Source organism: Callithrix jacchus, chromosome 22, assembly GCF_049354715.1.
Source record: "Callithrix jacchus isolate 240 chromosome 22, calJac240_pri, whole genome shotgun sequence".
Taxonomy (NCBI): domain Eukaryota; kingdom Metazoa; phylum Chordata; class Mammalia; order Primates; family Cebidae; genus Callithrix; species Callithrix jacchus.
In genome coordinates, this window is record NC_133523.1 from 16,523,146 (window position 1) to 16,550,498 (window position 27,353).

General features: G+C 53.5%; 2 protein-coding genes across 4 annotated transcripts; one reads left to right on the forward strand and one right to left on the reverse strand.

Annotated features, from left to right (window-relative positions):
* The first annotated feature begins 3,407 nt into the window (after positions 1–3,407).
* Positions 3,408–18,680, forward strand: B3GNT3 (UDP-GlcNAc:betaGal beta-1,3-N-acetylglucosaminyltransferase 3). Of its 2 annotated transcripts, none has more exons than XM_054250643.2 (3): positions 3,408–3,465; positions 13,847–14,472; positions 16,915–18,680. In XM_054250643.2, the coding sequence occupies exons 2-3, from the start codon at positions 13,897–13,899 to the stop codon at positions 17,464–17,466; spliced, it is 1,128 nt and encodes a 375-aa protein (XP_054106618.1). In that variant the 5' UTR covers positions 3,408–3,465; positions 13,847–13,896; the 3' UTR covers positions 17,467–18,680. The 2 variants fall into 2 exon arrangements, with proteins under 2 accessions (XP_054106618.1, XP_002761939.1); XM_002761893.6 differs by lacking the exon at positions 3,408–3,465 and adding an exon at positions 3,609–3,704.
* Positions 18,681–22,075: 3,395 nt separating this feature from the next.
* INSL3 (insulin like 3) lies at positions 22,076–27,020 on the reverse strand. Of its 2 annotated transcripts, XM_078361795.1 has the most exons (3): positions 26,818–27,020; positions 26,446–26,472; positions 22,076–22,630 (listed from the first exon to the last, which is right to left on the reverse strand). In XM_078361795.1, the coding sequence occupies exons 1-3, from the start codon at positions 27,005–27,007 to the stop codon at positions 22,425–22,427; spliced, it is 423 nt and encodes a 140-aa protein (XP_078217921.1). In that variant the 5' UTR covers positions 27,008–27,020; the 3' UTR covers positions 22,076–22,424. The 2 variants fall into 2 exon arrangements, with proteins under 2 accessions (XP_078217921.1, XP_017823698.1); XM_017968209.3 differs by lacking the exon at positions 26,446–26,472.
* Between the last annotated feature and the right edge of the window lie 333 nt (positions 27,021–27,353).

A 27,353-nucleotide genomic window follows, 5' to 3' on the forward strand; every position in this document is an offset into this window, starting at 1 on the left:
GGCCTTTTGTGCCTGGCTTTTCAACTCAGCAACGTGTTTTTGTTTCATTCTTGTAGCATGGATCAGCTGAATCTCTTTTTTTGAGACGGTCTTGCTCTGTCACCCAGGCTGGAGTGCAGTGGCACGATCTTTACTCACTGTAACCTCTACCTCCCGGGTTCAAGCAGTTCTCCTGCCTCGCCTCCTGAGTCACTGGGATTACAGGTGTGCACCACAATGCCCAGCTAATTTTTGTATTCTTTAGTAAAGATGGGGGTTTGCCACGTTGGCCATGCTGGTCTCACACTTGGGACCTCAAGTGATCTGCCTGCCTCGGCCTCCCAAAGTGCTGGGATTACAGGCATGAGCCACTGCGCCTGGCCAGGACTTCAGTCTTTCCGATGGCTGAATAAGACTCCAGCTGCACAGCGGCTCACGCCTGTAAACCCAGCACTCTGGGAGGCCGAGGCAGGTGGACTGCTTGAGGTCAGGAGTTTAAGACCAGCCTGGGCAACATGGTGAAACCCCACCTCTGCTAAAAATACAAAAAATAGTCGGGCATGGTGGTGGGCATCTGTAGTCCCAGCTACTTGGGAGGCTGAGGCAGGAGAATTGCTTGAACCCAGGAGGTGGAGGTTGCAGTGAGCCGAGATCGTGCCACTGCACTCCAGCCTGGGCGACAGAGCAAAACTCCATCTTGGGAAAAAGACTCAAGACTCCACTGACGGACCACATGTTACTTATCCATTCATTCACTGGACACTTGGGTGGGCCGTCTCCTCCCAAGCCGCTGAGAAGAGCTTTGTGAATTGTGCTGCTGTGAACTTCCCAGTGCAAGCTTTTGTTTCAACCCGTTTTCAGCTCCTTTGGGTGGGTCCCTAAGAGTGCAACCGTGGGATCATAGGGTCATTCTGGTCCAGATTTTGAACCCAGACCTCTGGGACCACAGATCAGTCCGCTGCATCCAGTGAACCCAGGAAGCACCTGGTTTATAAGGACTTCGGGCTCAGGGTGTCTGTGTGTCTCACACATGGGAAAACGGTTCCGTGTCCCTGGATGAGCAGGGCGGGGCTCACATTTTCCCAGCACCCTGAATTCTAGAGGGCCAGTATCCCTGGAGGAGGAGGAGATGGGCAGGGACCCTGCCAAGGGATGGTACTTTTTATTTTTGAGACAGAGTCCCGCTCTGTTTCCCAGGCTGGAGTGCAGGTGTGATCTCTGCTCACTGCAACCTCCGCCTCCTGGGTTCAAGTGATCCTCCTGCCTCAGCCTCCTGAGGAGCTGGGCTTACAGGCACGAACCACCACGCCTGGCTAATTATTATTATAATATTTTTTCTTTGAGACAGAGTGTTCCTGTATCTCCCAGGCTGGAGTGCAGTAGTGTGATCTCGGCTCACTGCAACCGCTACCTCCCCAGTTCAAGTGATTCTCCTGCTTCAGCCTCCTGAGTAGCTGGGCTTACAGGTGCCTGCCAGTGTGCCTGGTTGATTTTTTTTTTTGAGACGAAGTCCGCTCTATCACCAGGCTGGAGTGTAGTGGTGCAATCTCGGCTCACTGCAACCTCCTCCTCCCAGTTTAAGTGATTCTTCCACCTCAGCCTCCCAAGAAGCTAGGACTACAGGCATGTGCCACCATGCCTGGCTAACTTTTTGTATTTTTTTAGTAGAGGCGGGGTTTCACCACGTTGGTCAAGATGGTCTCGATCCCTTGACCTCATGATCCTCCCACCTTGGCCTCCCAAAGTGCTGGGACTACAGGTGTGAATACCATGCCCGGCTTGTATTCTTTCATAGAGATGGGTTTTTGCCATGTTGGTCAGGCTGGTCTTGAACTCCTGACCTCAGGTGATCTGCTCACCCCAGCCTCTGGGTGCTGGGATTATAGGCGTGATCTCCCTACCTCAGCCTTCCAAAGTGCTGGGATTATAGGTGTGAGCCACGTTGCCCAACCAGGATGGAACTTTTATTACGGCTCCTTCGTGGGGCCTGTGGCTTGGGGGGATCCAGGGGCCCAACAGAGGGAACATAGACTCTGAAGCAAAGTCTGAAGTTATCTTATCACAGTGAGGCCGGTAGTGTCACATTTAATACTGTAACATTTGCCATTCATTCAGGTAGGCTTGCAAAAATTAAAAAAAAAAAAAAAATTTATCGGCCTGGCATGGTGGCTCACGCCTGTAATCCAAGCACTTTGGAGGCCAAGGCGAGTGGATCACCTGAGGTCGAGAGTTCAAGACTAGCCTGACCAACATGGGGAAACCCCATCTTAAAAAAAGAAGAAGAAGAAGAAGAAGAAAAAGTGTGAAACTCTGCCTCTAAATAAATAAATAGCGTTTTTAAAAAAGAAATTCTAAAAAAATAAATAAATAAATAAAAATAAAAATTTGCCATAATCCCCTTCATACACTTTTGGTCACGTATTTGCCCTGAGGGTTCACTTCCCAGACCTCTCCCATCTAGAGGACCCAAAAGCTATTTGCTACACTTTACAGGTGAGGAAACTGAGGCACAGCCAGGCCACATACACACCCCAGCTTCCTCCTCAGGAAGAAACAGGGATGGAAGAGGAAGGAGGAGCCCAGTTCACACACCTGGGCTTCCGCAACCCTAAAAATCAACAAATCTGAGGCCGGGCGCAGTGGTTCACAGCTACAATTCCAGCCCTTTTGGAAGCTGAGGCAGGTGAGTCCCTTGAGGCCTGGTGTTTGAGACCAGCTTGGGCAACTTCACAAAACCCCACGTCCAGAAAAAGGACAAAAATTAGCCAGGCATGCTGGCAGGTGCCTGTAGTCCCAGCTACTCAGGAGGCTGAGGTGGGGGGATTGCTTGAACCAGGCAGGCCCGCGTTGTAGTGAGCCGAGATTGCGCCACTGCACTCTAGTAGCCTGGACGACAAAGGGAGATCCTGTCGAATGAAAAGAGAAAGGACACTACAAATCCAATTTTTGAATGAGAGAGTGGGGGGGGGAAGAAAGAAAGAACACTACAAATCTGTCTGATTTTCAACTTCAGAACCTTTCCAAATGCCAGCAGGTGGCATCTGAATGTCTGGCAGTACAGCATAGGTTTTTGGGTCCTAGGACTATTTTAAATATAGAAATGGGGTCTCACTATGTTGCCCAGGCTGGTCTCAAACTCCTGGGTTCAAGTGATCCACCTACCCGGCCTCCGGAAACGAAGGAGTGAGCCACCGCGCCCTGTCCTTGGTTTCCGGAATATTTGAACCCCTTGCGGAGAGCAGAAAAGCCACAAGGTTTAACCTGCCCCCCTCCGTCCGCCCCCCACCCTCATCCAGTCATTTCTTCACGGAATGTACCTTGGCCGACGCTGACCGGGCTCTGTGCCAGGAACTTGCCATGTGTCCCTTGATCATCTCCATCCACGAGGGGCTCATTCCCTAGCAGCGGGCCAGGCCCAGGGTGGGGTCGTGCGCCCCGAGAGCGGCGAGGTGGCAAGAGGCTGGAGCCCGGCCCGGAGAGGAGAAGGTGGGGGTGGCCGGAGAGGGAGGAGCCGGCGGGGAACTTCGCCTGGGCCACCAGGAAACTCAGCCCAGCTGGGAGCAGGGGCCTGGCGGGAGGCGGGGGCGGAGGGAGGCAGGAAGGAGCGAGCCCCGTGGGAGGGAGGAACTGGAGAAGGCGGGAGCGCTGGCTCAGGTGCAAACTGTCTTCGGTTCCTGGGCGGAGAGGATCCGGCACAGGGGCAGAGGCGGGACTGTGGTCTGGGGGTGAGTGTCTGCAGCCCCCGCAGGATCTGGCGGACCCCGGGATGGGGGTCTGGGGGCGGGGGAGTTGGGGCTCTGGAGAAGCCCCTGAGGTCTCCACGGCGCATACCCCGCAGATGTGGGGACATTCAGGAGCCCCGAGTCCCAGGAGCCCGGTTGCCCTCACCCAGCCCTAATTGTCCCCGGCGTTCCCCAGGCCAGCTCGGACCTGGGTCTGGGAGGAGGCCTCCCCCACGTCTGGCCACCCGGGACCCCGCGCAGCTCCCAGGGTTGGGCGGGATCAGCCCCCCGAGGCGGAGGCGGCTCAGGTCGCCTGGCTATTGCTGCGGCTGTGGCCTGCTTGCCGGGATTGTTGGCGCCTTGGTTGGGAGGGTCTGGGCAAGCTGGCACTGGGGTCCCCGCTGTGCGTCTGGGAACTGCAGCCGACCCCCAGCCTCTCCCGGCGGCTCCGGTGCTGCGGGGCCCGCCAGGTGCTGGGCGGCATGCCAGGGCCCCCGGCTGTGTAGCGCGGACACGTTGCTCTTGGCCTCTGAACCGGCCTCAGTTTCCCCTCCGTGAGGTGGGACAATGACCCAGCTGGGATGAGGATGCCCGCAGCGTTCAGTCAGGAAGTTTTTGTGATGGGGTGTACTGCTGGCCACTGGGGGCCCTTCGGTGAGTGACGTTTGGTCTCCGAGCCTCAGTTTCCCTATATGTCAAGGGAGGTCTCGGGACATAGGACCTTGACGAGGATGAGTTGAGTGGGTAAGAGCTGTGGTCGCTCAGTGGGTGTCCAGAGACAGTCAATTGTCATCATAATTATATGTATATATTTTTTTCTTTTTTTTTTTTAATTCTTTTTTCTTTTTACACTCCCACCCCGTTTTTTTTCTTTTTAAAGACAGAATCTGACTGTCACCCAGGCTGGGGTGCAGTGGCACGATCTTGGCTCACTGCAACCTCCACCTCCCAGGTTCAAGCAATTCTGCCTCAGCCTCACGAGTAGCTGGGACTACAGGCATGTGCCACCACGCCCAACTAATTTAGTAGATAGATTTCACCATGTTGGCCAGGTGGGTCTCAAACTCCTGAGCTCAGGTGATCCACCCATCTCAGCCTCCCAAAGTTCTGGGATTATAGGCGTGAGCCACCACGCCCGGCCCATCATTATTATATTAATAATAATTCTGTCTGTAGCCACTGTTCAGACTCACTCCTGTTCCAAGGATCCTGACCACCTTTTCCTCTGGGTCAGATTTAAACCTTTTGTAGAGGCAGGGTCTCACTTTGTCACCCAGGCTGGAGTGCAGTGGCTCGACCTTGGCTCACTGTACCCTCCACCTCCTGGGCTCAAGTGATCCTCCCACTTCAGCTTCCCAAGCAGCTAATTACTCAGCTAATTAAAAAAGCTTTTGTTTATAGAGATGGGGTCTCACTATATTGTCCAGGCTGGTCTCAAACTCCTGGATCCAAGCAATCCTCCTGCCTTGGCCTCCCAAAGTGCTGGGATTTCGGGCATGAGCCACTGCACCCAGCCCTGATTTTTTTAAATGGATACTTCTCAAGGGGAAACTGAGGTACCCCTCAGCTCGGGCCAGGGCCTCCTGCAGTCTAGACTCGGGACTCAGAGCCCAGGGGTGGTCACCTGACTGTCTAGTTCTGGGGCCAGCCCTGGGGGCCGTCACTTCCTCTCACTTCCCTGTTCTCAAGGTGACACTAGGCAGGGCTGGTATGGGGCTTGGAGTCAGGAGGAAGAGGTGTGGCCCCCAAGTCAAGCAGTTGGGCCCCTCCTGGCCTAGGTGAGCAGCTGGGTGTTTTTCCAGTCTGGACACCCTCAGCATGTAGCAGTTTCTGCCAGGTGCTCTGGGTGTGGGGGAACCAAAAGGAGGCCTTGGAGCCTCTCTGCCCCAGGCCAGAGTTCAGGGACTGCAGACAAGCTGGGCCAGCCCAGGAGGAGAAAGTAAGGCCTCCCTGGGTGATGTTTCCTCCTGCCACCAGCCTCTGAGGCCCAGAGCAAGGCAGGGATTTGCTCGCTCTCCCAACCCCATGAGCCAGGGAGGATGCCTATTATGGACCCTCTTCCTGACTTGGCTTGATTGCTCCTCATGATGGGGAACTCACTATCAACAAGGCAAACTAAAGGAAGTCTCATCAGCTGGGAGTTAAAGGCAGGAACTAGGCTCCCACCCAACCTTTCTTAGATGTATTTCTAGACCTCTCTGCCTCAGTTTTCCTTTCCATAAAAATGGGGCTAATGCAGCCCTGCTTCCCAGCACAGATACAGAGTCTGGACGGTCAGATGGTGGCCAGGCTGCACGTAGGAGCTGGCATATTGACTGCAGCCCTGATCATGCCGCTCATTATGTTCTCGTTGATCACAATGTGTCTTTGCACGACAGAAATATTATCACGAATATTTCCAGGCTCTAAGTAGGGGGCAGCCTGAGGGTGTGGGGGTCCAGGAAGTCCCTAGAGGAGGGGCCCACAACACCTCAGTGCTCCCATCACTCCTGGATCGTGGGAAGGGTCTGAGGTTGAACTGCGATTCACGGCCTGCTGTCCCCAGCCTGTTTCCCCCTCTATGGAGGGAGCCGTAGATGTCCCTCGAGGAGCCACTGGACCAGGACTGGTGTTTACTGAGGGCCCCTGTCCAGCCTCACGCAGGTGCCTCGGGCAGTTCCTGCAGCAGGGCAACATACAATGAATGAGTCATCCACGACAAAGCCTGGGGACCTAGAAACCCAGCACACCAAGGTCTAAAGTGCATGTGGCACCCTGCCCCGCCCCACCCTTTTTTCCACACCCAGCTACTCTCTGGTGCGAATATTGATTATATGTTGACGTAGAACTCGCTACACACACGGTTTTGCTGAAGCAGGGTCCGGCGGCCATCGTAAACCTAAAGAATTATGTTTATTGGATTTTTTCTTTTCTTCCCCCTGTATTTGCAAAAGCAACACCTGCTCCTTGTAAAAATGGACCAGCCCATCATTAGTGGGAGGCCAAACTGGTAAGAACTGGGGAGGAACCAGCCTCAGGGGCCAGCAGGTCAGGATTTAAATCCCACCCACCACCCCTGGCTGTGTGACCTTGGAAAGGTGTGGACCCTCCCCGTACAGATCGTCCACTTGGACCCTGGGTTCCCCTCTGGAAGGCTCAGTGAGAGTCCTGGGCTTCCTCCACAGGCGAGGGGCTCACGCCACCTTCCGTAAGTGTCCCCAACTTCCACCCTGGAGTTTCTTCACCTCTGGAGGATGTACTCCTCTGGAAAATTGTCCTGTTTGCCACTTCTCTGTCCCCTGTTAGTGTGATGGTGTCCTAGGCACACAAGCGTTTCTCTTCATCATCTGGGCTCTGTCCTTGAAACCTAGACCCAGATGTGGTATACACTAGGTGCTCAGCACTTGCTTGGAGCTGTCGCAAGTATCCAGGTGATAAGGGTGACAGCAGCTGCTATTAAACCTCACTGTGGCCGGGCGCAGTGGCTCACGTCTGTAATCTCAGCACTTTGGGAGGCCGAGGCAGGCAGATCACCTGAAGTCAGGAGTTCGAGACCAGCCTGGGCAACATGGTGAAACCTCGTCTCTACTGAAGATAAAACAGTTCGCCGGGCGTGGTGACGCACTCCTGTAATCCCAGCTACTCTGGAGGCTGAGACAGGAGAATCGCTTGAACCTTGGAGGCAGAGGTTGCAGTGAGCTGAGATTACACCACTGCACTCCAGCCTGGGCGACAGAGCGAGGATCTGTCTCAAAAAAAATCCAAAACAAAAACTCATTGTGGCTAGGTGAGGTGGCTCATACCTGTAATCCCAGCACTTTGGGAGACTGTGGTGGGAGGATCACTTGAGCCCAGGAGTTAGAGACCAACCCAGGCAACATAGCGAGACCCACCTCTACAAAAATGAAATTAGCCAGGCGTGGTGGTGCGTGCCTGTGGTCCTAGCTACTCAGAGGCGGAGGTGGGAGGATGGCTTGAGCCCTGGGATTGGAGGCTGCAGTGAGCTATGATTACACGCAGCATCACTCCAGCCTGGGTGACAGAGTGAGATCTTGTCTCAAGAAAAAAATCTCATTGTTGGCACTTCCCGTACGTGCCACTTGGAGAAAAGGCCACTGCTTGCATCCCCCGCTTGACCCTCTAGCTTTTCCCAGGAGTCAAGTCCTTATGCATTCACACAGGATTCTTCCAGAAGCTTCCCTCACCCTCCACCCCTTGCCTTGCCTTTTGGAAGCCTCAGAATGTTTCACGCCTCCATCCAAATCCCAACTGAGGATTGGTGAGAACTGGAGAAGCGGCAGCCACAACAGTGCTGCCAGCCGGTGGCCCTGCCTCCATCCCAGCTTTGTACATACAGGAGGATACTGAGGTCTGGGTGGCCCCAGCTTCTCGGTCCAGGTCCTGTGGATGGTCAGTCACTGGGTCAGAATGTCCTTCCTCAAGGGCTGTCGGGAGTCCCCATGGCTGCTTCGAGGACATCAGCTCACAGGCCAGTCCTTCCAGCCGCAGGCAAGGCGGAGACAGAGCCGGTGACCAGGCCAGTTAGGGGTATCCGGGCCTGCGAGTCCATGAAGAGGGGTTCAGAAGCAGACCTCTCTGGGCCTCGGTTTCCTCATCTGGAAAATGGGAGTTTTGCAAGGGGAATTACCTTCATGTTATGGAGACCTCTGAGTCAGTGTCAGGCAGGACATCCCCTCCCCACTGTGCCATCCCCCTTCACCCATCATCTCTGAATAGTCCTGGGAGTGAAAGGGGGACAGATCGAGCCCCAGGGGGTGTCAGCAGGGTCCTCGATGACATTCACATGCCCCACATCGTCTCAGAGACAGTGACAAGAACAGGGTTGAGACCAGGCGTGGTGGCTCACGCCTGTAATCTCAGCACTCTAGGAGGCTGAGGCAGGGGGATCACGTCTTGATGTCAGGGGTTCAAGATCAGCTCGGCCAAGATGGTGAAACCCCGATTCTACTAAAAATACAAAAATTAGCCAGGTGTGGTGGTAGGTGCCTGTAATCCCAGCTACTCAGGAGGCTAAGGCAGAGAACTGCTTGAACCCAGGAGGCAGAGGTTGCAGTGAGCCGAGATGGTGCCACTGCACTCCAGCCTGGGTGACAGAGTGAGACTCTGTCTCAAAAAAAAAATTAGCCAGGCACGGTGGTGCACACTTGTAATCCCACCTACTTGGAAGGCCGAGGCAGGAGGACTGCTTGAAACCAGGGGGTGGAAGCTGCAGTGAGCCGAGATTGCGACAGAGGTACCTGGAGCTACTTGCACCTGGGGCAAGGGCCCAACCTTGACTGTCCCCTGGAAGTGATGGCAGAGGACACAGGTCCAGAATGTAGCCCCCAATGCCCCCGATTCCACTGAGCAGACAACCCCTTCTGCATATTTAGTGGCGATTAATTTTCATTAACCACTGATTTTCAACGAGTCATGAATACTTAGCATCATCTAAGCATTGAAGCATGAATAGTCAGTGACCCTGCGTGTTTGGCATCTGAAGGACTGTGTGGCTTGTTAATATTCCTCATGGCACTATTAGGTCAGGCACGGTAGATCACGCCTGTAAACCCAGCACTTTGGGAGGCCGAGACGGGTGGACCACCTGAGATCAGGAGTTCGAAACCAGCCTGGCCAACGTGGTGAAACCCCGTCTTTACTAAAAATACAAAAATTAGCCAGGTGTGGTGGTGCATTCCTGTTGTTTTTAGCAGAGACAGGGTCTCCCTTTCTTGCTCAAGCTGGTCTTAAACTCCTGGGCTCAAGCAGTTTTCCTGCCTGAGCCTCCCAAACTGTGGGGATTGCAGGTATGAGCCACTGCATGCAGCCTGAGCCTGGGTGTTTAAATGTGTGTGTGTGTGTGTGTGTGTGTATTTTTTCCTTTTGGAGACAGAGTCTGGCTGTGTCCCCCGGCTGGAGTGCAATGGCGCACTCAGCTCACTGCAACCTCCGCCTCCTGGATTCAAGTGATTCTCCTGCCTCAGCCTCCTAAGTAGCTTGGATTACAGGTGCATGCCACCATGCCCAGCTAATTTTTGCATTTTTAGCAGAGACGGCATTTCACCACATTGGCCAGGCTGGTCTCGAACTCCTGACCTCGGGTGATCCACCCGCCTCGGCCTCCCAAAATGCTGGGATTGCAGGCGTGAGGCACCACGCCCCGCCATGTTTAAGGATTGATCACGAATCTGGTGCAGCTGGCACAGATGAGTGAGGGCAGAGATTGTATAGGAAAGATGGCAGCAGAGAGGACCCACATCCTGCAGCCGCACCCCAGGCGGAGGCTTCTGGCTCTCGGCGGAGGAAAACAAGTGGCTTTGTGTGCATTTGAGGAAGTGGGTTCTGGAGGATGTTAAAATCGCGCTGGCACGTGAAAGGCAAACAGCTCCAGGCAGGACTGGCTGGTCTGGCAGCGGGCGAGCAGGCGAGGGGCCCCAAGAGTCAGCCTGGACGTCACTGCTGGACACTGGTTGCACCATGTCTGGCTTGGGGTGATGCTTCTTTACCCACCTTGAGCAGGAGTGCAGGGGAGGCGCTGTTATACGCAGACAACATACGATGCTCTCCTTCATCAATCTGTTGGCGTCGGGCGTGGTGACTGATGCCTGTGGTCCCAGCAACTCGGGAGGCTAAGGCAGGAGGATCACTTGAGCCCAGGAGCTGGAGGCTGCAGTGAGCTCTGATCACCAGTGCACTCCAGCTTGGACAACAGAGCAAGTGAGATCCTGTCGCTAAAAAAAAACACATTTTAAAAATTAGCTGGCACTGTGGCTCATGTCTGTAATCCCAGCACTTTGGGAGGCGAAGGCAGGAGTATGGCTTGAGCCCAGGGAATTCAAGACCAGCCTGGGCAACATAGTGAGACCCTGTCTCTCTATTTTTATTTATTTATTTATTTGCTTATTTATTTATTTTTTTGAGACGGAGTTTCACTCTTGTTACCCAGGCTGGAGTGCAATGGCACGATCTCGGCTCACTGCAACCTCCGCCTCCTGGGTTCAAGCAATTCTCCTGCCTCAGCCTCCCGAGTAGCTGGGACTACAGGCGCACGCCACCATGCCCAGCTAATTTTTGTATTTTTAGTAGAGACGGGGTTTCACCATGTTGACCAGGATGGTCTCGATCTCTTGACCTCGTGATCCACCGGCCTTGGCCTCCCAAAGTGCTGGGATTATAGGTGTGAGCCACCATGCCCGGTGACCCTGTCTCTTTAAACTCAGCACACACAAGCAGTACCTGCTGGGCCTTCCTGGTTTACAGGCCCTGGTGTGCCAACAGCTCTCACCTGGATAACCGGACCGAGTCTCCCACTGCCCAGAGGTTCCTCATATTCTGTTCCTCTGGAGTGCAGTGGCGCCATCTCGGCTCACTGCAACCTCCACCTGCTTGGTTCAAGCGATTCTCCTTTCTCAGCCTCCTGAGTAGCTGGGATTACAGGCGCCCACCACCACACCCAGCTAATTTTCGTATGTTTAGTAGAGATGGGGTTTCACCATGTTGGCCAGGCTGGTCTGGATCTCTTGACCTTGTGATCTACCCACCTTGGCCTCCCAAAGTGCTGGAATTACAGGCATGAGCCACTGCACCAGGCCAATTTTTGTACTTTTAGCAGAGACGGGTTTTACCATTTTGGTCAGGCTGGTCTTGAACTCCTGACCTCTGGTGATGCACCAACTTCGGCCTCTCAAAGTGCTGGCATGACAAGCATGAGCCACTGCGCCCAGCCCTTCATCTTATTTTCTAAACCTCCCCTCTCCCCTCTTCCATGGAGTCTTGCTCTGTTGCCCAAGATACAGTGCAGTGGCGTGATCTCGGTTCACTGCAACCTCTGCCTCGTGGGTTCAAGCAATCCTCCTGCCTCAGCCTCCTGACTATCGGGATTACAGGCGCCCACCACCACACCCAGCTAATTTTTGTATTTTTGGTAGAAATGGAGTTTCACTATCTTGGCCAGGCTGGTCTCAGACTCCTGACCTGTTGATCCACCTGCCTCGGCCTCCCAAAGTGCTGAGATTATAGGCATGAGCCATTTCATCCGGCCCACAGGGGACTTCTTAAATGTATAAATCAATCTGATTCCTCCCCTGCTCATAGACCCTCCATGGCTCCCCATTGCTTCTTACAGGAAAATAAGACTTTCTTCCTGGCCTGCCCATTCGACTCCTGCACCCTAGTCAGGTCCCATAACTCCATCATCACCTCCTTGTTCTGCCACCAACACCCTAAATCTGGTCCACCCCAGGGCCCTTGCACACCCTCTGCCTGGAATGCCCGTCCCCACTGCTCTGCCCAAGTGAACCCCCGTCATCCTTGAGGACCTCCCCGCTCCTAGGTTGCTCAGGTCCCCCATGGACCTGCCTCAGTGGCAATTAGTATGGCTGTCACTAATTGTTAATATCATTAGCAATTTTTTTTGAGACACAGTCTTGCTCTGTTGCCCAGGCTGGAGTACAGTGGTGTGATCATGGCTCACAGCAGCCCCGAACTTCTGGGCTCAGGCTATCCTCCCACCTCAGCCTCCTGAGTAGCTGAGACCACAAGCACATGCCACCCCACCCTGCTAATTTTTTGTTTTGTTTTGTTTTGAGACAGTGTCTCACTCTGTCGTCCAGTCTGGAGTGCAGTGGGGCAATCATAGCTCACTGCAGCCTCCACCTCCTGGGTGCAAGCAATTCTCCTGCCTCAGCCTCCCGAGTAGTTGGGATTACAGGCACCCACCACCATACCTGGCTAATTTTTGTATTTTTAGTAGAGATGGCCTGGCTGGTCTTGGGCCCCTGACCTCAAGTGATCCACCTGCCTTGGCCTCCTAAAGTGCTGGGATTATGGGTGTAAGCCACTGTGCCCAACCTAATTTTTGTGTTTTTTGTAGAGATGGGGTTTTGCCATGTGGCCCAAGCTGTTCTGCTGTATTATTATAGTGAGGACAGGGCTGGCTTGGTCACGGCTGCATCCCCAGCATCTGGCATATAGTAGTTGCTCAGTAAACACTCCTGGGCTGATGAATCAGTGCGACAGTTAACAGGATTGGACTCGGGCGGCCGGTTAGCTCAGTTGCTGAGTGCCTGGTGCTCAGTGCCCAAGGTCGTGGACTCGATTCCGCACCAGCCGGCCCCATTTAAAAAAAAAAAAAAAAAAGATAAGAAAAAAAACAAACAGGATTGGACTCATTCATCTTCTCAGATATTCATCTGTCTGTGCCCCGGGTGGCAGAGGTTGGCCAGGTTCTCTAACCTTTCAGAGATATTTGGTGCCTTCCTTGACGCAGTCCCTTGTGATAGATTCTGGGAGGGCCTGAGATCGTTGGGCAGGGAATCCCCCAATGACCCCGGGTTGAGGGACGTATGAGGTGGGCAGACTGCACCTGTCAAAGTCCTGGGTTCTGATCCTGCTCCATGCTGAAGCTTAACGTCCCTGTCTGTAAGTGGGGAATTGAGACAGCCAGGGCAGTGGACTCACAGTCACTGAGGCGGTCACCACACAGGGAGCTGTGGCCCCACTGTGTGTGTGTGTGAGAGAGAGGGGTAATCTCAGCACCCCCATGTCCTAATAAGGAAACTAAGACTTCACATGGAAAGGCCGGACGTGGTGGCTCAGACCTGTCATCTCAGCCCTTTGAGAGGCCGTGGCAGAGGCCAGGCACAGTGGCTCACGCCTATAATTCCAACACTTCGTGGGGCTGAGACAGGCAGATCACCTGAGGTCGAGAGTTTAAGACCAGCCTGACCAATGTGGAGCAAACCCGTTGCTACTAAAAATACAAAAAAAAAATTAGCCAGGCATGGTGGCTCACACCTGTAATCCCAGCTACTCAGGAGGCTGAGGCAGGGGGATCGCTTGAACCCATGAGATGGAGGCTGCAGTGAGCTGAAATCGCACCACTGCACTCCAGCCTGGGCAACAGAATGAGAGACCCTGTCTCAAAAACAATAAAAATAAAAATAATCCCCAGCGGGGCGGGGTGGGGGTGGGGCGCAGGGCACCTGTCAGAGCCACTCGGGGTTGGAGTGCTTTGCAGTGGGTCTTGCAAGGGGCAGAGGGATTAGCTGGGGGATGAATTTCAATAGTTTGCCAACCTGAGCAACCGTACAGATGCCACCAGGTGTTGGGGGCCACAGGAAGCATTTTGCTCATGGCTAGTGTTCAATGAGTTTTGTTTTCCGCAGGAGCTGCCCAGGGGGCTCCTCAGGCTGACCCCAGACCCTGGCTGGCCAGGATGAGGCATCTCTGGCACCTTCGGCCCAGTGGCACCCTCATTCTGGCCATCGGTGTTTTCACCCTCCTCCTCTTCCTCCTCTTCACTCTGCAAGAGTCACCACCCACCTACGAGGTCCGGGAGCAGCCACCAGAGACCCCCAAGACCCTGGCCGGGCCCACTCCGCCCACCCCCCCAGCCCGCGCCCCGTGCCACGCCAACACCTCCGTGGCTGCACACCCGGACTTCGCGGGGCAGCCGCGGCAGGTTCAGGACTTCCTGCTGTACAAACACTGCCGCGACTTTCCGCTGCTGCAGGACCCGCCCCCCTCTAAGTGCGCGCAGCCGGTCTTCCTGCTGCTGGCGATCAAGTCCTCGCCCAGCAACTACGAGCGGCGTGAGCTGCTGCGGCGCACGTGGGGCCGCGAGCGCAAGGTGCAGGGTTTGCAGCTGCGCCTCCTCTTCCTGGTGGGTACAGCCTCCAACCCACACGAGGCCCGCAAGGTCAACCGGCTGCTGGAGCTGGAGGCACAGACTCACGGAGACATCCTACAGTGGGATTTCCACGACACCTTCTTCAACCTCACACTCAAGCAGGTGCGCTGGGCTGAGGTCACCTGATAGGGGCACCTGTCCTTGTCCAAATGACCACCCCTTCCTGAGGGACCCAGGGGACCATCATGCCCCATTCTGCCCCTGGGCTATCCCCACCAGCCTTGTGACCCAAAGTCGTCTTCTCCTGGGGAAGGCTGAGGGAAGGGCAGCTGAGCTTCCCCCTGGTTACCAGCACAGAGCTCCAGCCCGATGATGGGATTTGAATCCAAGCTCTGCCTCTTACTTGCTGTTCGACCTTGGAGGAGTTCATTCACCTCTCTGTGCCTCAGTTTTCTTACCTGGGAAATGGGATGTGATGGGTCCCACCTACCTCTGGGGCCTGCTGCGAGGTTTACAGGAGATGGCGTTTGTAAGGCGTGCAGACCAGTGCCAGACACCCAACTCAACTTGGCAGTGACAGGGAATACGTCTCCTTGGGTTTGTTGGTTGGTTGGTTTTATGGAGTCTCGCTCTGTCACCCAGGCTGGAGTGCAGTGGTGCGATCTCAGCTCACTACAACCTCCGCCTCCCAGGGTCAAGCGATTCTCCTTTCTCGAGTAGCTGGGATTACAGGCACCTGCCATCACACCCAGCTGATTTTCATATTTTTAGTAGAGTTGGGGTTTTACCGTGTTGGCCACGATGGTCTTGAGCTCCTGACCTCAGGTGATCCACTGCCTTGGCCTCCCACAGTGCTGGGACTACAGGCATGAGCCACCATGCCTGACCTCATCTCTATTTTTTTTTAAAAAAGAACCCATGAGAGATGAGAAAATCCTGCCCATCTGCAGATGAGGAAATGGAGGCTCTAAGAAGCCCTCCTAGGTCCTTGAGTTGAGCAAGACAAGTAGAGACATTTTCAAGGAGGAACAGGGAATTCAGCAGGTTCCTGCTCATAGGAGGTACAGACAGGCCTGGATTTGAGGCCGCTAGGGGTCATTTCTCTGCGGGTGACCTCACTCAATACGGTTTTCTCCGGAGAACCTCTGTTCCCTCATCTGTAAATAAGATTGAAGACCACTGCTACCTCCTAAGGGTGCATTCAGGATTCAAGGTGCACGCCAAGCACACTGCCCAGCAGCAAGCAGATACCCAGCCCGTGTGAGTTACCATGTAGGTTTCCACCATGGTGAGGCTGAGGCAGGTACCCAGCCCGTGTGAGTTACCATGTAGGTTTCCACCATGGTGAGGCTGAGGCAGGTACCCAGCCCGTGTGAGTTACCATGTAGGTTCCCACCATGGTGAGGCTGAGGCAGGAGAATCGCTTGAACCCTGGAGGTGGAGGTTGTGGTGAGCCAGGATCGCGCCACTGCACTCCAGCCTGCACGACAGAGTGACTCTACCTCAAAAAAAAAAAAAAAAAAAACGCACAGAAGTGTGTGATAAATGTCAGCGTGACAAATATGAACCTAGCACCCATGAAGCTCCAGCACTACGCTGGATGCCGAGGGAGAGATGGCATGGACAGAAGGACAGAGAAACAGGCCCAAGGAGGGAAGCCCAGTGTTTGATTGGAGAGGTAGATGTGAGCAATCACACAGGCCGGGCAAGGGGATCACCTGAGGTCAGGAGTTCAAGACCAGCCTGACCAACATGGTGAAACCAGCTCTACTAAATACAAAAAATTAGCCAGGCATGGTCGTGCATGCCTATAATCCCAGCTACTTGGGAGGCTGAGGCAGGAGAATTGCTTGAACCCAGGAGGCGGAGGTTGCAGTGACCCAAGGTCACATCACTGCACTCCAGCCTGGGTAATAAGAGTGAAAACTCCCATCTCAAAAAAAAAAAAATCTCCCAAAGGCCAGGAGGGGTGGCTCATGCTTATAATCTCAGCATTTTGGGAGGCTGAGGTGGGAGGATCCTTTGAGGCCAGGAATTTGAGACCAGCAATATAGCAAGATCCCATCTCTAAAAAAAAAAATTTGTTTTAATTAGCTGGGAGTAGTGGCACCTGTCTGTACTTGCAGCCACTTTGGAGGCTGAGGTGGGAGGATCACTTGAGCCCAGGAATTCGAGGCTGCAGTGAACTATGATCATGCCACTGCACTCAAGCCTGGGCAATAGAGCAAGACCCTGTCTCAAAAACAAACAAACAAAATTCACACAAATGAGTGTTTAATAACAGGGCCTGGCCAGGCAGAGTTGGAAGGAATAGCAATAAATGTAAATGTAACAATTTTCTAGCATTTCTTGATGCTTCATGAAGCATGGTCTCCATGCGCTTTCCCAGTACTCCTGGAGGCACATGATGAGGCCTGTTTGGAGAGTTGGAAACTGAGGCACAGAGGGGGTTTCCAAAGTAACCCCCACAGAACTGGACCTCAAACCCAGGCTGGACTGTAGACACTTCCTTTCCTGGGCTTACTGGGCTGGGGTGGCCAACAGGGGCCCAAGGCCGATTTCTCCAGCCCTCCAGCAGGCATGCCCTGCCCTCCCTGTCTGCAGGTGCTGTTCTTACAGTGGCAGGAGGTGAGGTGTGCCAACACCAGCTTCGTGCTCAACGGGGATGATGACGTCTTTGCACATACGGACAATATGGTCTCCTACCTGCAGGGCCATGACCCTGGCCACCACCTCTTCGTGGGGCAACTGATCCGCAATGTGGGCCCCATCCGGGTTTCCTGGAGCAAGTACTACGTGCCGAAGATGGTGACTCAGAACGAGCGGTACCCACCCTACTGTGGGGGTGGTGGCTTCCTGCTGTCCCGCTTCACGGCCGATGCCCTACGCCGGGCCGCCCGTGTCCTAGACCTCTTCCCCATTGATGATGTCTTCATGGGTATGTGTCTGGAGCTCGAGGGACTCAAGCCTGCCTCCCACAGCGGCATCCGCACGGTTGGCGTCCATGTCCCGTCACAGCGCCTGTCCTCCTTTGACCCCTGTTTCTACCGTGACCTGCTGCTGGTGCACCGCTTCCTGCCTTATGAGATGCTGCTCATGTGGGATGCACTGAACCGGCCCAACCTCACCTGTGGCAAACAGAGACAGATCCACTGAGGCAGCATCAGGGTCCCCAGCCTCTGGGCTCCTGTTTTCATAGGAAGGGGTCACACCTTCCTCCCAGGAAGCTATCTTTGTGGTCTGAGCAGAGGGGAGTGCCAGGGAAGGTTTGATGAGTAAATATTCTGGCTGGTGAACTCCTATACATCCTTCGAAACCCACCTGGTATTGTTCCAGCATTCTCCCTGGTTGGCTAAAGGAACTCCAGAAAATATCTGTCTTCTGTTTGTGGAAGCTAATGGTAAAAGTGCCTCTGCTAGGGTTCCAACTGTGAATGCATTCATTCCATTTAGATCAAGGTCCTGCTTCCCAGCTCTGACCTACTTACAAATAGGATACTAAGCAGTGCACGTGCAGTGGTTTAATGGCAGATAAGCTGCGCCCAGTTCCAGGCCAACCAGAAACTCCTGTGTCCACATAGAGCTGACATGAGAAATATCTTTCAGCCCAGGAGAAGAGTGGTTTGGTTCCGTGTGTGTGTGTGTCTGTGTGTGTGCGTGTGTGTGTGTGCGTGCGTGCGCGTTTGTGTGTGTGCGTGCGTGTGTGCGTGTGTGTGTGTGTGCGTGTGTGGCAAAGTCTCACTCTGTTGCCAAAGCTGGAGTGCAGTGGTGCGATCTCAACTCATCACAACCTCCGCCTCCTGGGTTCAAGCAATTCTCCTGCCTCAGCCTCCCAAGTAGCTGAAACCACAGGTGCGATCTTAGCCCTTTCCTAGGCCTCAGACTAATCAGAAGGTGGGGGGGGGGGACCAGAGAGGTTGTGGAACAGGACTGCCCCTCCTTGCTTGTGGTATCAAATGCTCTAATAGTGGAGGCGTGGGCAGAGAAGGGAGGCAGATGTCCTTTGAAGGTTGTGGGAGCTCAGAGTTTCTGGGGCCCCCGTTGGGAGTCAGCCCCTATCCCTGTGTTCCCTAATAATTCAGAGAACAGCACTGGGGCTGGAAGCATCTTTAATGGACACGAGGCCAATAAGCATAGGCCCCACTTCCTGGAGAAGGGAGAGATTGAGGTCCTCCAGCGGCCCCCACCCCGGTGTGTTTTATAGATTATGGGGAGACCGAGTGAGTTAGTGACCCCCTGCAGTCCCCAGCTTCAGGCCTCAGTCTCTGGGACTCAGGCTTCACAGGCATTGTGATGGGGCATCCTTGGAGAATACGAAGTTTTGTGAAGACCTGGAGGTCTTTTTTTCATTAAAAGCAATTTATAAGTTTTAACAGAGACAAGTCCACATTCATCCCTAAAAGTTTTGTTTTCCAATAGAAAATACGTTGGAGTCGGGCGCAGTGGCTCATGCCTGTAATCCCAGCACTTTGAGAGGCTGACGGGGTGCGGATCACGAGGTCAGGAGATCGAGACCATCCTGGCCAATATGGTGAAACCCCATCTATACTAAAAATACAAAAATTAGCAGGGGATGGTGGCACATGCCTGTAATCCCAGCTACTTGGGAGGCTGAGGCAGGAATTGCTTGAACCCGGGAGGCGGAGGTTGCCGTGAGCCAAGATCATGCCATTGCACTTCAGTCTGGTGACAGGGTGACTCTCTCAAGAAACAAAAAGGCCTGGCGCGGTGGCTGACGCCTATAATCCCAGCACTTGGGAGGCCGAGGCGGGTGGATCACAAGGTTGAGATTGAGACCATCCTGGTCAACAAGGTGAAACCCCGTCTCTACTGAAAATACAAAAATTAGCTGGGCATGGTGGTGCGTGCCTGTAGTCCCAGCTACTCGAGAGGCTGAGGCAGGAGAATGGCCTGAACTCAGGAGGCGGAGGTTGAAGTGAGTCGAGATCGCACCATTGCACTGCAGTCTGGAGACAGGGTGAGACTCTGTCTCAAAAAACAAAACAAAAAAAAACAAGGCATGGGGCAGTGGCTCACAGCTGTAGTTCCAGCACATTGGGAGGCAAAAGTGGGAGAATCACTTGAGCCTGGGAGTCCCGTATCTCGTCTCTATATAAAATAAAAAATTAGCTGGGCTTGGTAGTACTCACACACCTGTAGTCCCAGCTACTCGGGAGACTGAGGCAGGAGGATCACTTGAGCCCAGGAGTTGGAGGCTGCAGTGAGCACTCTAATCTGGGCAGCAACAGAGTGAGACTTTGTCTCCAGAAAATGGAAACAAAACATGGTGTGGGTGAGGCAAAGACTGCAGGAGCTTCTGTCAGGTTGATCTGACCTCATCCCACCCACCCCTGCTCAGACACCCTTCACAGCTCCCTATTGCTTTCGGCTCATATCCCCAAAGACAGATTTTTCTTTTTTTTCTGAGACAGAATCTTGCTCTGTCACCCAGGTGGGAGTGTAGTGGCACAATCTCAGCTCATGGCAACCTCCGCTTCCTGGGTTCAAGCGATTCTCCTGCTCAGCCTCCCGAATATCTGGGATTAGAGGTCACAGGTATGTGCCACCACGCTCAGCTAATTTTTGTGTTTTTGACAGAGACGGGGTTTCACCATGTTGCCCAGGCTGGTCTCAAACTCCTAACCTCAAGCGATTCACCTGCCGTGGTCTCCTAAAGTGCTGGGATTACAGGCCACAGTGCCTGGCCAGCCAAAGATGGATTCTTGCTTCCAGCTTGTCGGCAAACTCAGGAGTGGGAGGTAAAGGGGTGAGATGCTCTTGGCTGGATTGGTCACTGGGCCCACCTCAGCCTCCTGCTTTCAGCAAGGGCATGACCTCGGCTCACTGCTACCTCGGAATCCCATCCCAGCCACCAGCAGCCTCCCTCTCCTCACCAGGCTTACCTGCCCTGATTGGAACTTCGGATCTGCTGATCTCGCAAGCTCAGCCTTTCCTCCTCTCCTCAAGTATTTATCGTGCACCTACTGTGTGCTGCATGCCTTGCCCTGTGCTCCTCCAGCTGATACCCAACTTAAAGAGAGGAAACAAACCTGAAAATGATCAAATGGGAGGTTCCAGAGAGCAAACAGTTTTCAGCAGAAGATTTTATTATTTTATTTTACTGAGATGGAGTCTCGCTCTGTTGCCCAGGTCGGAGTGTAGTGGCGCAATCTCGGCTGGCTCACTGCAACCTTCACTTCCTGGGTTCAAGTGATTCCCCTGCCTCAGCCTCCTGAGTAGCTGGGATTACAGGCACCTGCCACCACACCTGGCTAATCTTTGTACTTTTATTAGAGATGGGGTTTCACCATGCCGGCCAGGCTGGTCTCAAACTCCTGACCTCAGGTGATCCACCCGCCTTGGCCTCCCAAAGTGCTGGGATTATAGGCATGAGCCACCGCGCCTGGCCTTGATTTTATTTTTGAGACAGAGTCTCACTCTGTTGCCCAGCCTGTAGTACAGTGGTGTGATCTCAGCTCACTGTAATCTCTGCCTCCTAAATTCAAGTGATTCTCATGCCTCAGGCCTCCCGAGTTGCTGGGATTATAAGCATGTACCACCATGCCCAGCTAATATTTGTATTTTTGGTACAGACAGGTTTTCACCATGTTGGCCAGGCTGGCCTCGAACTCCTGGCCTCAAGGGATCCACCTGCCTCAACCTCCCAAAGTGTTGGGATTAAGACATAAGCCACTGCACCAGCCTTAGCAGAATTTACATGAGGCAATAGGGCCGGACACAATGGCTCATGCCTATGATTCCAGGGCTTTGGGAGGCCAAGGTGGGAGGATCACTTGAGCCCAGGAGTTCAAGAGCAGCCTGGGCAACACAGCAAGACCCTATCTCTACAGGAAAAAAAAAAAGCCAGATATGGTGGTGCCCACCTGTGGCCCTAGCTACTTGGAAAGCTGATATGGGAGGACCACTTGAGCCTGGGAGGTTGAGGTTGCAGTGAGCCAGGACCATGCCACTGCACTGCAGCCCAGATGAGAGGGAGACCTTGTTTCAAAAATAAAATGAGGCCGGGCACGGTGACTCGCGCCTGTAATCCCAGCACTTTGGGAGTCAGACGCAGGTGGATCACCTGAGGTCAGGAGTTTGAGACCAGCCTGACCAACATGGTAAAACCCCATCTCTACTAAAAATACAAAAATTAGCAGGGTATTTTGTCACGTGCCTGTAATCCCAACTACTCAGGAGGCTGAGGCACGAGAATTGCTTGAACCTGAAAGGTAGAGGCTGGAGAATCACTTTAACCTGGGACAGGAAGGTTGCAGTGAGCTGAGATCATTCCACTGCACTCCAGCCTGGGTGACAGAGTGAGATTCTGTCTCAACAAAAAATGAGCGGGTGGGTGGCTCAAACCTGTAATCCCAGCACTTTGGGAGGCCAAGGCAGATGAATCACTTGAGACCAGGGGTTCCGGACCAGCCTGGGCAACAGAGCGAGACCCTGCCTCAAACGCCAATCACTGTGTTTTGCCACGATCATTTTCAGACATTTGTGTCTAGTGTCTACCATTCTAGGTCCTCAGGGCTCAGGATTCCCATGGGCCTTGGTAGAGACCTTGGCTCAAGTCCAACACTTAACCCTTCCCACCCCGTCTGACCTTGGCAAGCAGCCGTCTCCCTGGGCCTCAGTTTCCCCACTTTGCATAGCAGTGCCTCTCCAGATATCACACTCCTGGAAGTGCCCGTGGGTCTGTGGCTGCTAGGGGACAAGCCCACATGGGACTAACTGAGGATTTTCTATGGAAAATGCAGAAAGCTGCTTCGCGTTGTTTATTTACTAGGAGACAGCAGGAAGGGGTGTTACACATGCAGGGAGCAGAGCATCAGGCTCCTCCGGAGTGAGGACATTTGGCTCTCAGTGTCCAGCATCTGTGAAAGCGGGGATCCCCCAGGCCAGAGCTACGGTATGATTTATTCTACAGTTGACGCCACAGGCTGCAGGTGGCATTGGTGTGGGGTAGATAGTGAGCATCTCGTCCCCGGAGGTAATCAACGATGTTCCTGCAGATGTGGGACTTTATGGTGCTGTGTGGTCTTAGGAGCTCAGCAGACCAGACCCCTCGGGGCCTTAGGCCACTCTGAGGCTGCACCCAAGGAGGAATCATCAGGGACAGAGGGTCAGCAGGTCTTGTTGGCTACAGCCACTGAGGCAACAGTAGCGTGCAGGGTTGCTGGCAGCTGCACGGCGGTGGCGATGATGGTGAGAAGTCTGGGGCATGGGCTGCAGTCCAGGTCCTCCCGGCGCAGGCTCACTGTTGGCCACCAGTCCATAGAGTAGATGTCGTCTCTCCAGCCACTGCAGCAGTTCACCTGGGCACAGAGCAGAACTCAGCCAGAACCAGGACCACAGAGGACACCACACCCCCTGCTGCATGTGCACAAATCCACACACTCACGTCCCACTGACTGACCCACGGAACACTCATCATGCATGCAAATAAAAAGTGAGCATGGTGGCTCACGCCTGTAATCCCAGCACTTGGGGAGGCTGAGTGCGAAGATCACTTAAGGTCAGGAGTTCAAGACCAGCCTGACCAACATGGTAAAACCCTGTCTCTACTAAAAAATACAAAAATTAGGCCCGGCAAGGTGGCTCACATCTGTAATCCCAGCACTTTGGGAGGCTGAGGTAGGTGGATCATGAGGTCAGGAGATCGAGGCCATCCTGGCTAACACGGTGAAACCCTGTCTCAACTAACAATACAAAAAAATCAGCCAGGTGTGGTGGCGCGTGCCTGTAGTGCCAGCTACTCAGGAGGCTAAGCCAGGAGAATTCCTTGAACCTGGGAGGTGGAGGTTGCAGCGAGCCAAGATCGCACCACTGTACTCCAACCTGGGGAGACAGAGCAAGACTCCATCTTGAAAAAAATAAAAATTAGCCAGGCGTGGTATCAAGAGCCTGCAATCCCAGCTACTCAGGAGGCTGAGGTAGGAGAATCGCTTGAACCCCAGAGGTGGAGGTTGCAGGCAGCTGGGATTGCACCACTGCACTCCAGCCTGGGCTTCAAGAATGAAACTCCTCAAAAAAAACAAGTGAGCACTTATTAAACACCTACTGTATGCCAGGCACGTGGTTAATCATCACATCCACTCAACTCATGTCCACACTCACGTCCCCAGCTGCATGCACCCCCATATGCCACCTGTGTACCCCAAGCCCTGCCCAAGGAATATCAGGGATCTTGGAGCTGCAGATGGTGTCAGTTTCCTCAATAAGTCCAAGGGTCCGTGAGGCACCCAGAGCAGGTCAGAGACCCACCCACAGACTCCTCATGGCACTGAGAGATGCAGGGGTGTGCGTGCGTCTGTGGGTCCACTTCTTGGTCACCCACGCATGCATGGTGGACCCACAGACGTACACACACCACTACGTGGACACACCCTGGTAGCCCCCCTCCTCTGGATCCCTACCCCCCTCATCAGAGTGGCTCCTAGAGGCATGTGGACACACTTTAACACATCTGCACAAAGCTGTCTTATATACCTTCACCAGGGCCAGGACTAGGGTGGGCAGAATAAGGCACAAAGCCATCGGGATTTTTTTTCAGAGTTTCACTCTTGTCACCCAGGCTGGAGTGCAGTGGCATAATCTCTGCTCACTGCAACCTCCACCTCCCAGGTTCAAGTGGTTCTCCTGCCTCAGCCTCCCACATAGCTGGGATTACAGGTGCGCCACAGCACGCCCAGCTAATTTTGTATTTTTTCTTTTTTGAGATGGAGTTTTGCTCTTATTGCCCAGGCTGGAGTGCAATGGCGTGATCTTAGCTCACTGCAACCTCTGCCTCCCGGGTTCAAGCGATTCTCCTGCCTCAGCCTCCCGAGTAGCTGGGATTAGAGGCATATGCCACCATGCCAGCTAATTTTGTATTTTTAGCAGAGATGAGGTTTCTCCTTGTTGGTCAGGCTGGTCTCAAACTCCCAACTTCAGGTGACCCGCCCCCCCCACTCGGCCTCCCAAAGTGCTGGGATTATAGGCTTAAGCCACTGCAACTGGCTTATTTATTTATTTTTTTGAGACAGAATCTCAAAAAAGGAGGTGGAATTTGCAGTGCAATGGAGCAATCTCGATCTCGGCTCACTGCAACCTCCACCTCCCGGGTTCAAGAGATTCTTGTGCCTCAGCCTCCTGAGTAGCTGGGATTACAGGCACACACTACCACACCTGGTTAATTTTGTATTTTTAGTAGGAACGGGGTTTCACTGTGTTGGCCAGGCTGGTCTCGAACTCCTGACCTCAGGTGATCTGCCCACCTTGGCCTCCCAAAGTGCTGGGATTATAGGCGTGAGCCATTGCTCGTGGTTTCATAAGTTTTCAGTTGTGTGCTGTTCTGAGTAGCGCTGTGAAATCTCACACTGTCAAAGGGGACGTGAGTCTGCTTTGTCTGCCATAGCCACACTGTTAGTGCTCCCTGCCCATCCCTGTTAGTTACTTAGCAGCCGTCTTGGTGACCAGATGAACTGCAGTGTTATCTCAGCGCCCCGTTCAAGTACTTCTTTTACTTCATCATGGCCTCAAAGCGCGACTCAGATATTACAGAGAAGACACCAAGGGCTTCCTTTGAGTGAAAAGGTGAAAGCTCTCAACTTCATAAGGAAAGGGAAAAAAAAGTACTTGGTGGCCAGATGTGAAATCCCAGGCCCTTGGGAGGGTGAGACGGGCGGATTGCCTGAGCTCAGGAGACCAGCCTAGGCAATATGGTGAAACCCCCATCACTACTAATATACAAAAGTTAGCCAGATGTGGTGTGTCTATAATCCCACCTACTCTGGAGGCTGAGGTGGGAGGATCGCTTGAGCCTGGGAGGTGGAGGCTGCAATGAGCCGAGATTGCGCCACTGCACTCCAGCCTGGGTGATAGAGCGAGCTGTCTCAAAAAATATAGATATTAATAATATTATGTTTTCTTTCTTTGGGACAGGGGGGTCTCTGTCTCAGGCTGAGTCTTATATTGCCCAGGCTGGTCTCAAACTCCTGGCTTCAAGTGATCCTCCCTCCTCAGCCTCCTGAATAGCAGGGATTACAGGCAAGAGCCACCATGTCCAGCAAGCTAAATATTTTAATGCAATACTTTTAAAACCAAATTTTAAATACTTGTAGAAAGGCTAGGCACGGTGGCTCACACATGCAATCCCAACACTTTAGGAGGCTAAGGCGGGCAGATCACTTAGGTTCAGGAGTTCAAGATCAGCCTGGCCATCATAGTGAAATCTTGTCTCTACTAAAAGTACAAAAAAAAAAAAAAAATCAGCTGAGCATGCTGGCAGGTGCCTGTAGTCCTAGCTAGTTGGGAGGTTGAGGCAGGAGAACTGGTTGAACTCAGGAGGTGGAAGTTGCAGTAAGCTGATCTCATGCCATTGCACTTCAGCCTAAGTGACAGAGCAAGACGCCACCTCAAACAAACAAAATACAAAAATTAGCTGGGTGCAGTGGCACGTACCTGTAGTCCCAGCTACTCCAGAGGCTGAGGCAGGAAAATCACTTGAACTCAGGAGGCAGAGGTTGCAGTGAGCAGAGATCGTGCCACTGCACTCTGGCTTGGGTGACGGAGCAAGACTCTGTCTCAAAATAAATAAAATAAAAACCTTTTCAAAATCAATACTTTTATTTATTTATTTTGAGTCAGAGTCTTGCTCTGCTGCCAGGCTGGAGTGCAATGGTGCAATCTCACCCCTACTCCCAGGTTCAAGCCATTCCCCTGCCTCAGCCTCCTGAGTAGCTGAGACTACAGGCACCCACCACCAAGCCCGGCTAATTCTTTGTATTTTTAGTAGAGACGGGGTTTCACCATGGCTAGGATGGTCTCGATCTCCTGACCTCGTGATCCACCCACCTCGGCCTTCCAAAGTGCTGGGATTCCAGGCGTGAGCCACCGTGCCCAGCCTAAATACTTTTAAGGCTGGACACAGTGACTCATCTCTATTTCCAACACTTTGGAAGGTCAAGGTGGGAGGATCACTTGAGCCCAGGAGTTTGAGACCAGATCAGGCAACACAGTGAGACTCCTTCTCTGCAAAGAAGAAAAAAAGTTTGCTGGGCGTGGTGGCAGCACCTGTATTCCAGCTACTCCAGAGAATGAGGCAGGAGGATCGTTTGAGCTTGCAGTGAGCCGTGATCGCATCACTGACCTCCATCCTGGGCAGCAGAGTGAGACTCTGTCTCAAAAAACAAAAACAAGAAGCAAAATTAGCGCAAAAATTCATGAAGATCAAAATATAGAAATTTTGAGACAGGATCTCACCACCTACTTGCAAGAGCCTACCTCTCCTGCCTCACTCTGTTTCTGGTCCCACAGGGGACTCATGCCCCTGGAGACTTTCACATGCGCGCGCACGCACACACGCCAGTGGGGACCCACGATCTGTGCACGCAGCCAGCAGGTGAGCGCCGGGCACACGCTTGCAAGCCCGCCCACCTGCCCTCCCCGTGTGCACCTGCGTCTGCCTTCACCTGCTCCACCTCGGCTTCCCAGAGCGCTGCCCCCGCCGGTCCCCACTCACCGTCGCCGGCTGCCACAGGCCTCCTGGCCTCCGTGGACCAGAGGGGGCCCCCGCACACGCGCACCAGCGCGCGCACGAAGTGGTGGCCGCACAGTTTCTCACGCATCTCTGGGGTGGGCGCGGGGCCCAACGCGAACACCAGGGCGGGGCCCAGCAGCACCAGCGCCCAGGCAGGCAGTCGGGGATCCATGGTGGTGGGTGGCGCCTGGGCCAAGCGGGGACTCGCTTTATAGGCTGCTGGGCCGCCCCAGCTGGGGGCCTTGGAGAAGGGACAGAACATTCTTCAGGACCGCCCAGGAAGAAGGTCAAGGGTGGGGTTAGTGCCAAGGCCTTTCTCCCAGGGCTAGGGCCTTGGATGTACCTCCCCCAGAGGGAGCACTGGGCAAGGAGTCTTTCTTTTTTATTTTTTTCTTTCTTATTTTATTTAATTTTTTTTTCATGTTCAGTCTTAAGGTTGTACCTGAATCTTTTTTTTTTTTTTTTTTAATTTATTTTGTTTTTAAAGAGACGGGGTCTCGCTATGTTGCTCAGGCTGG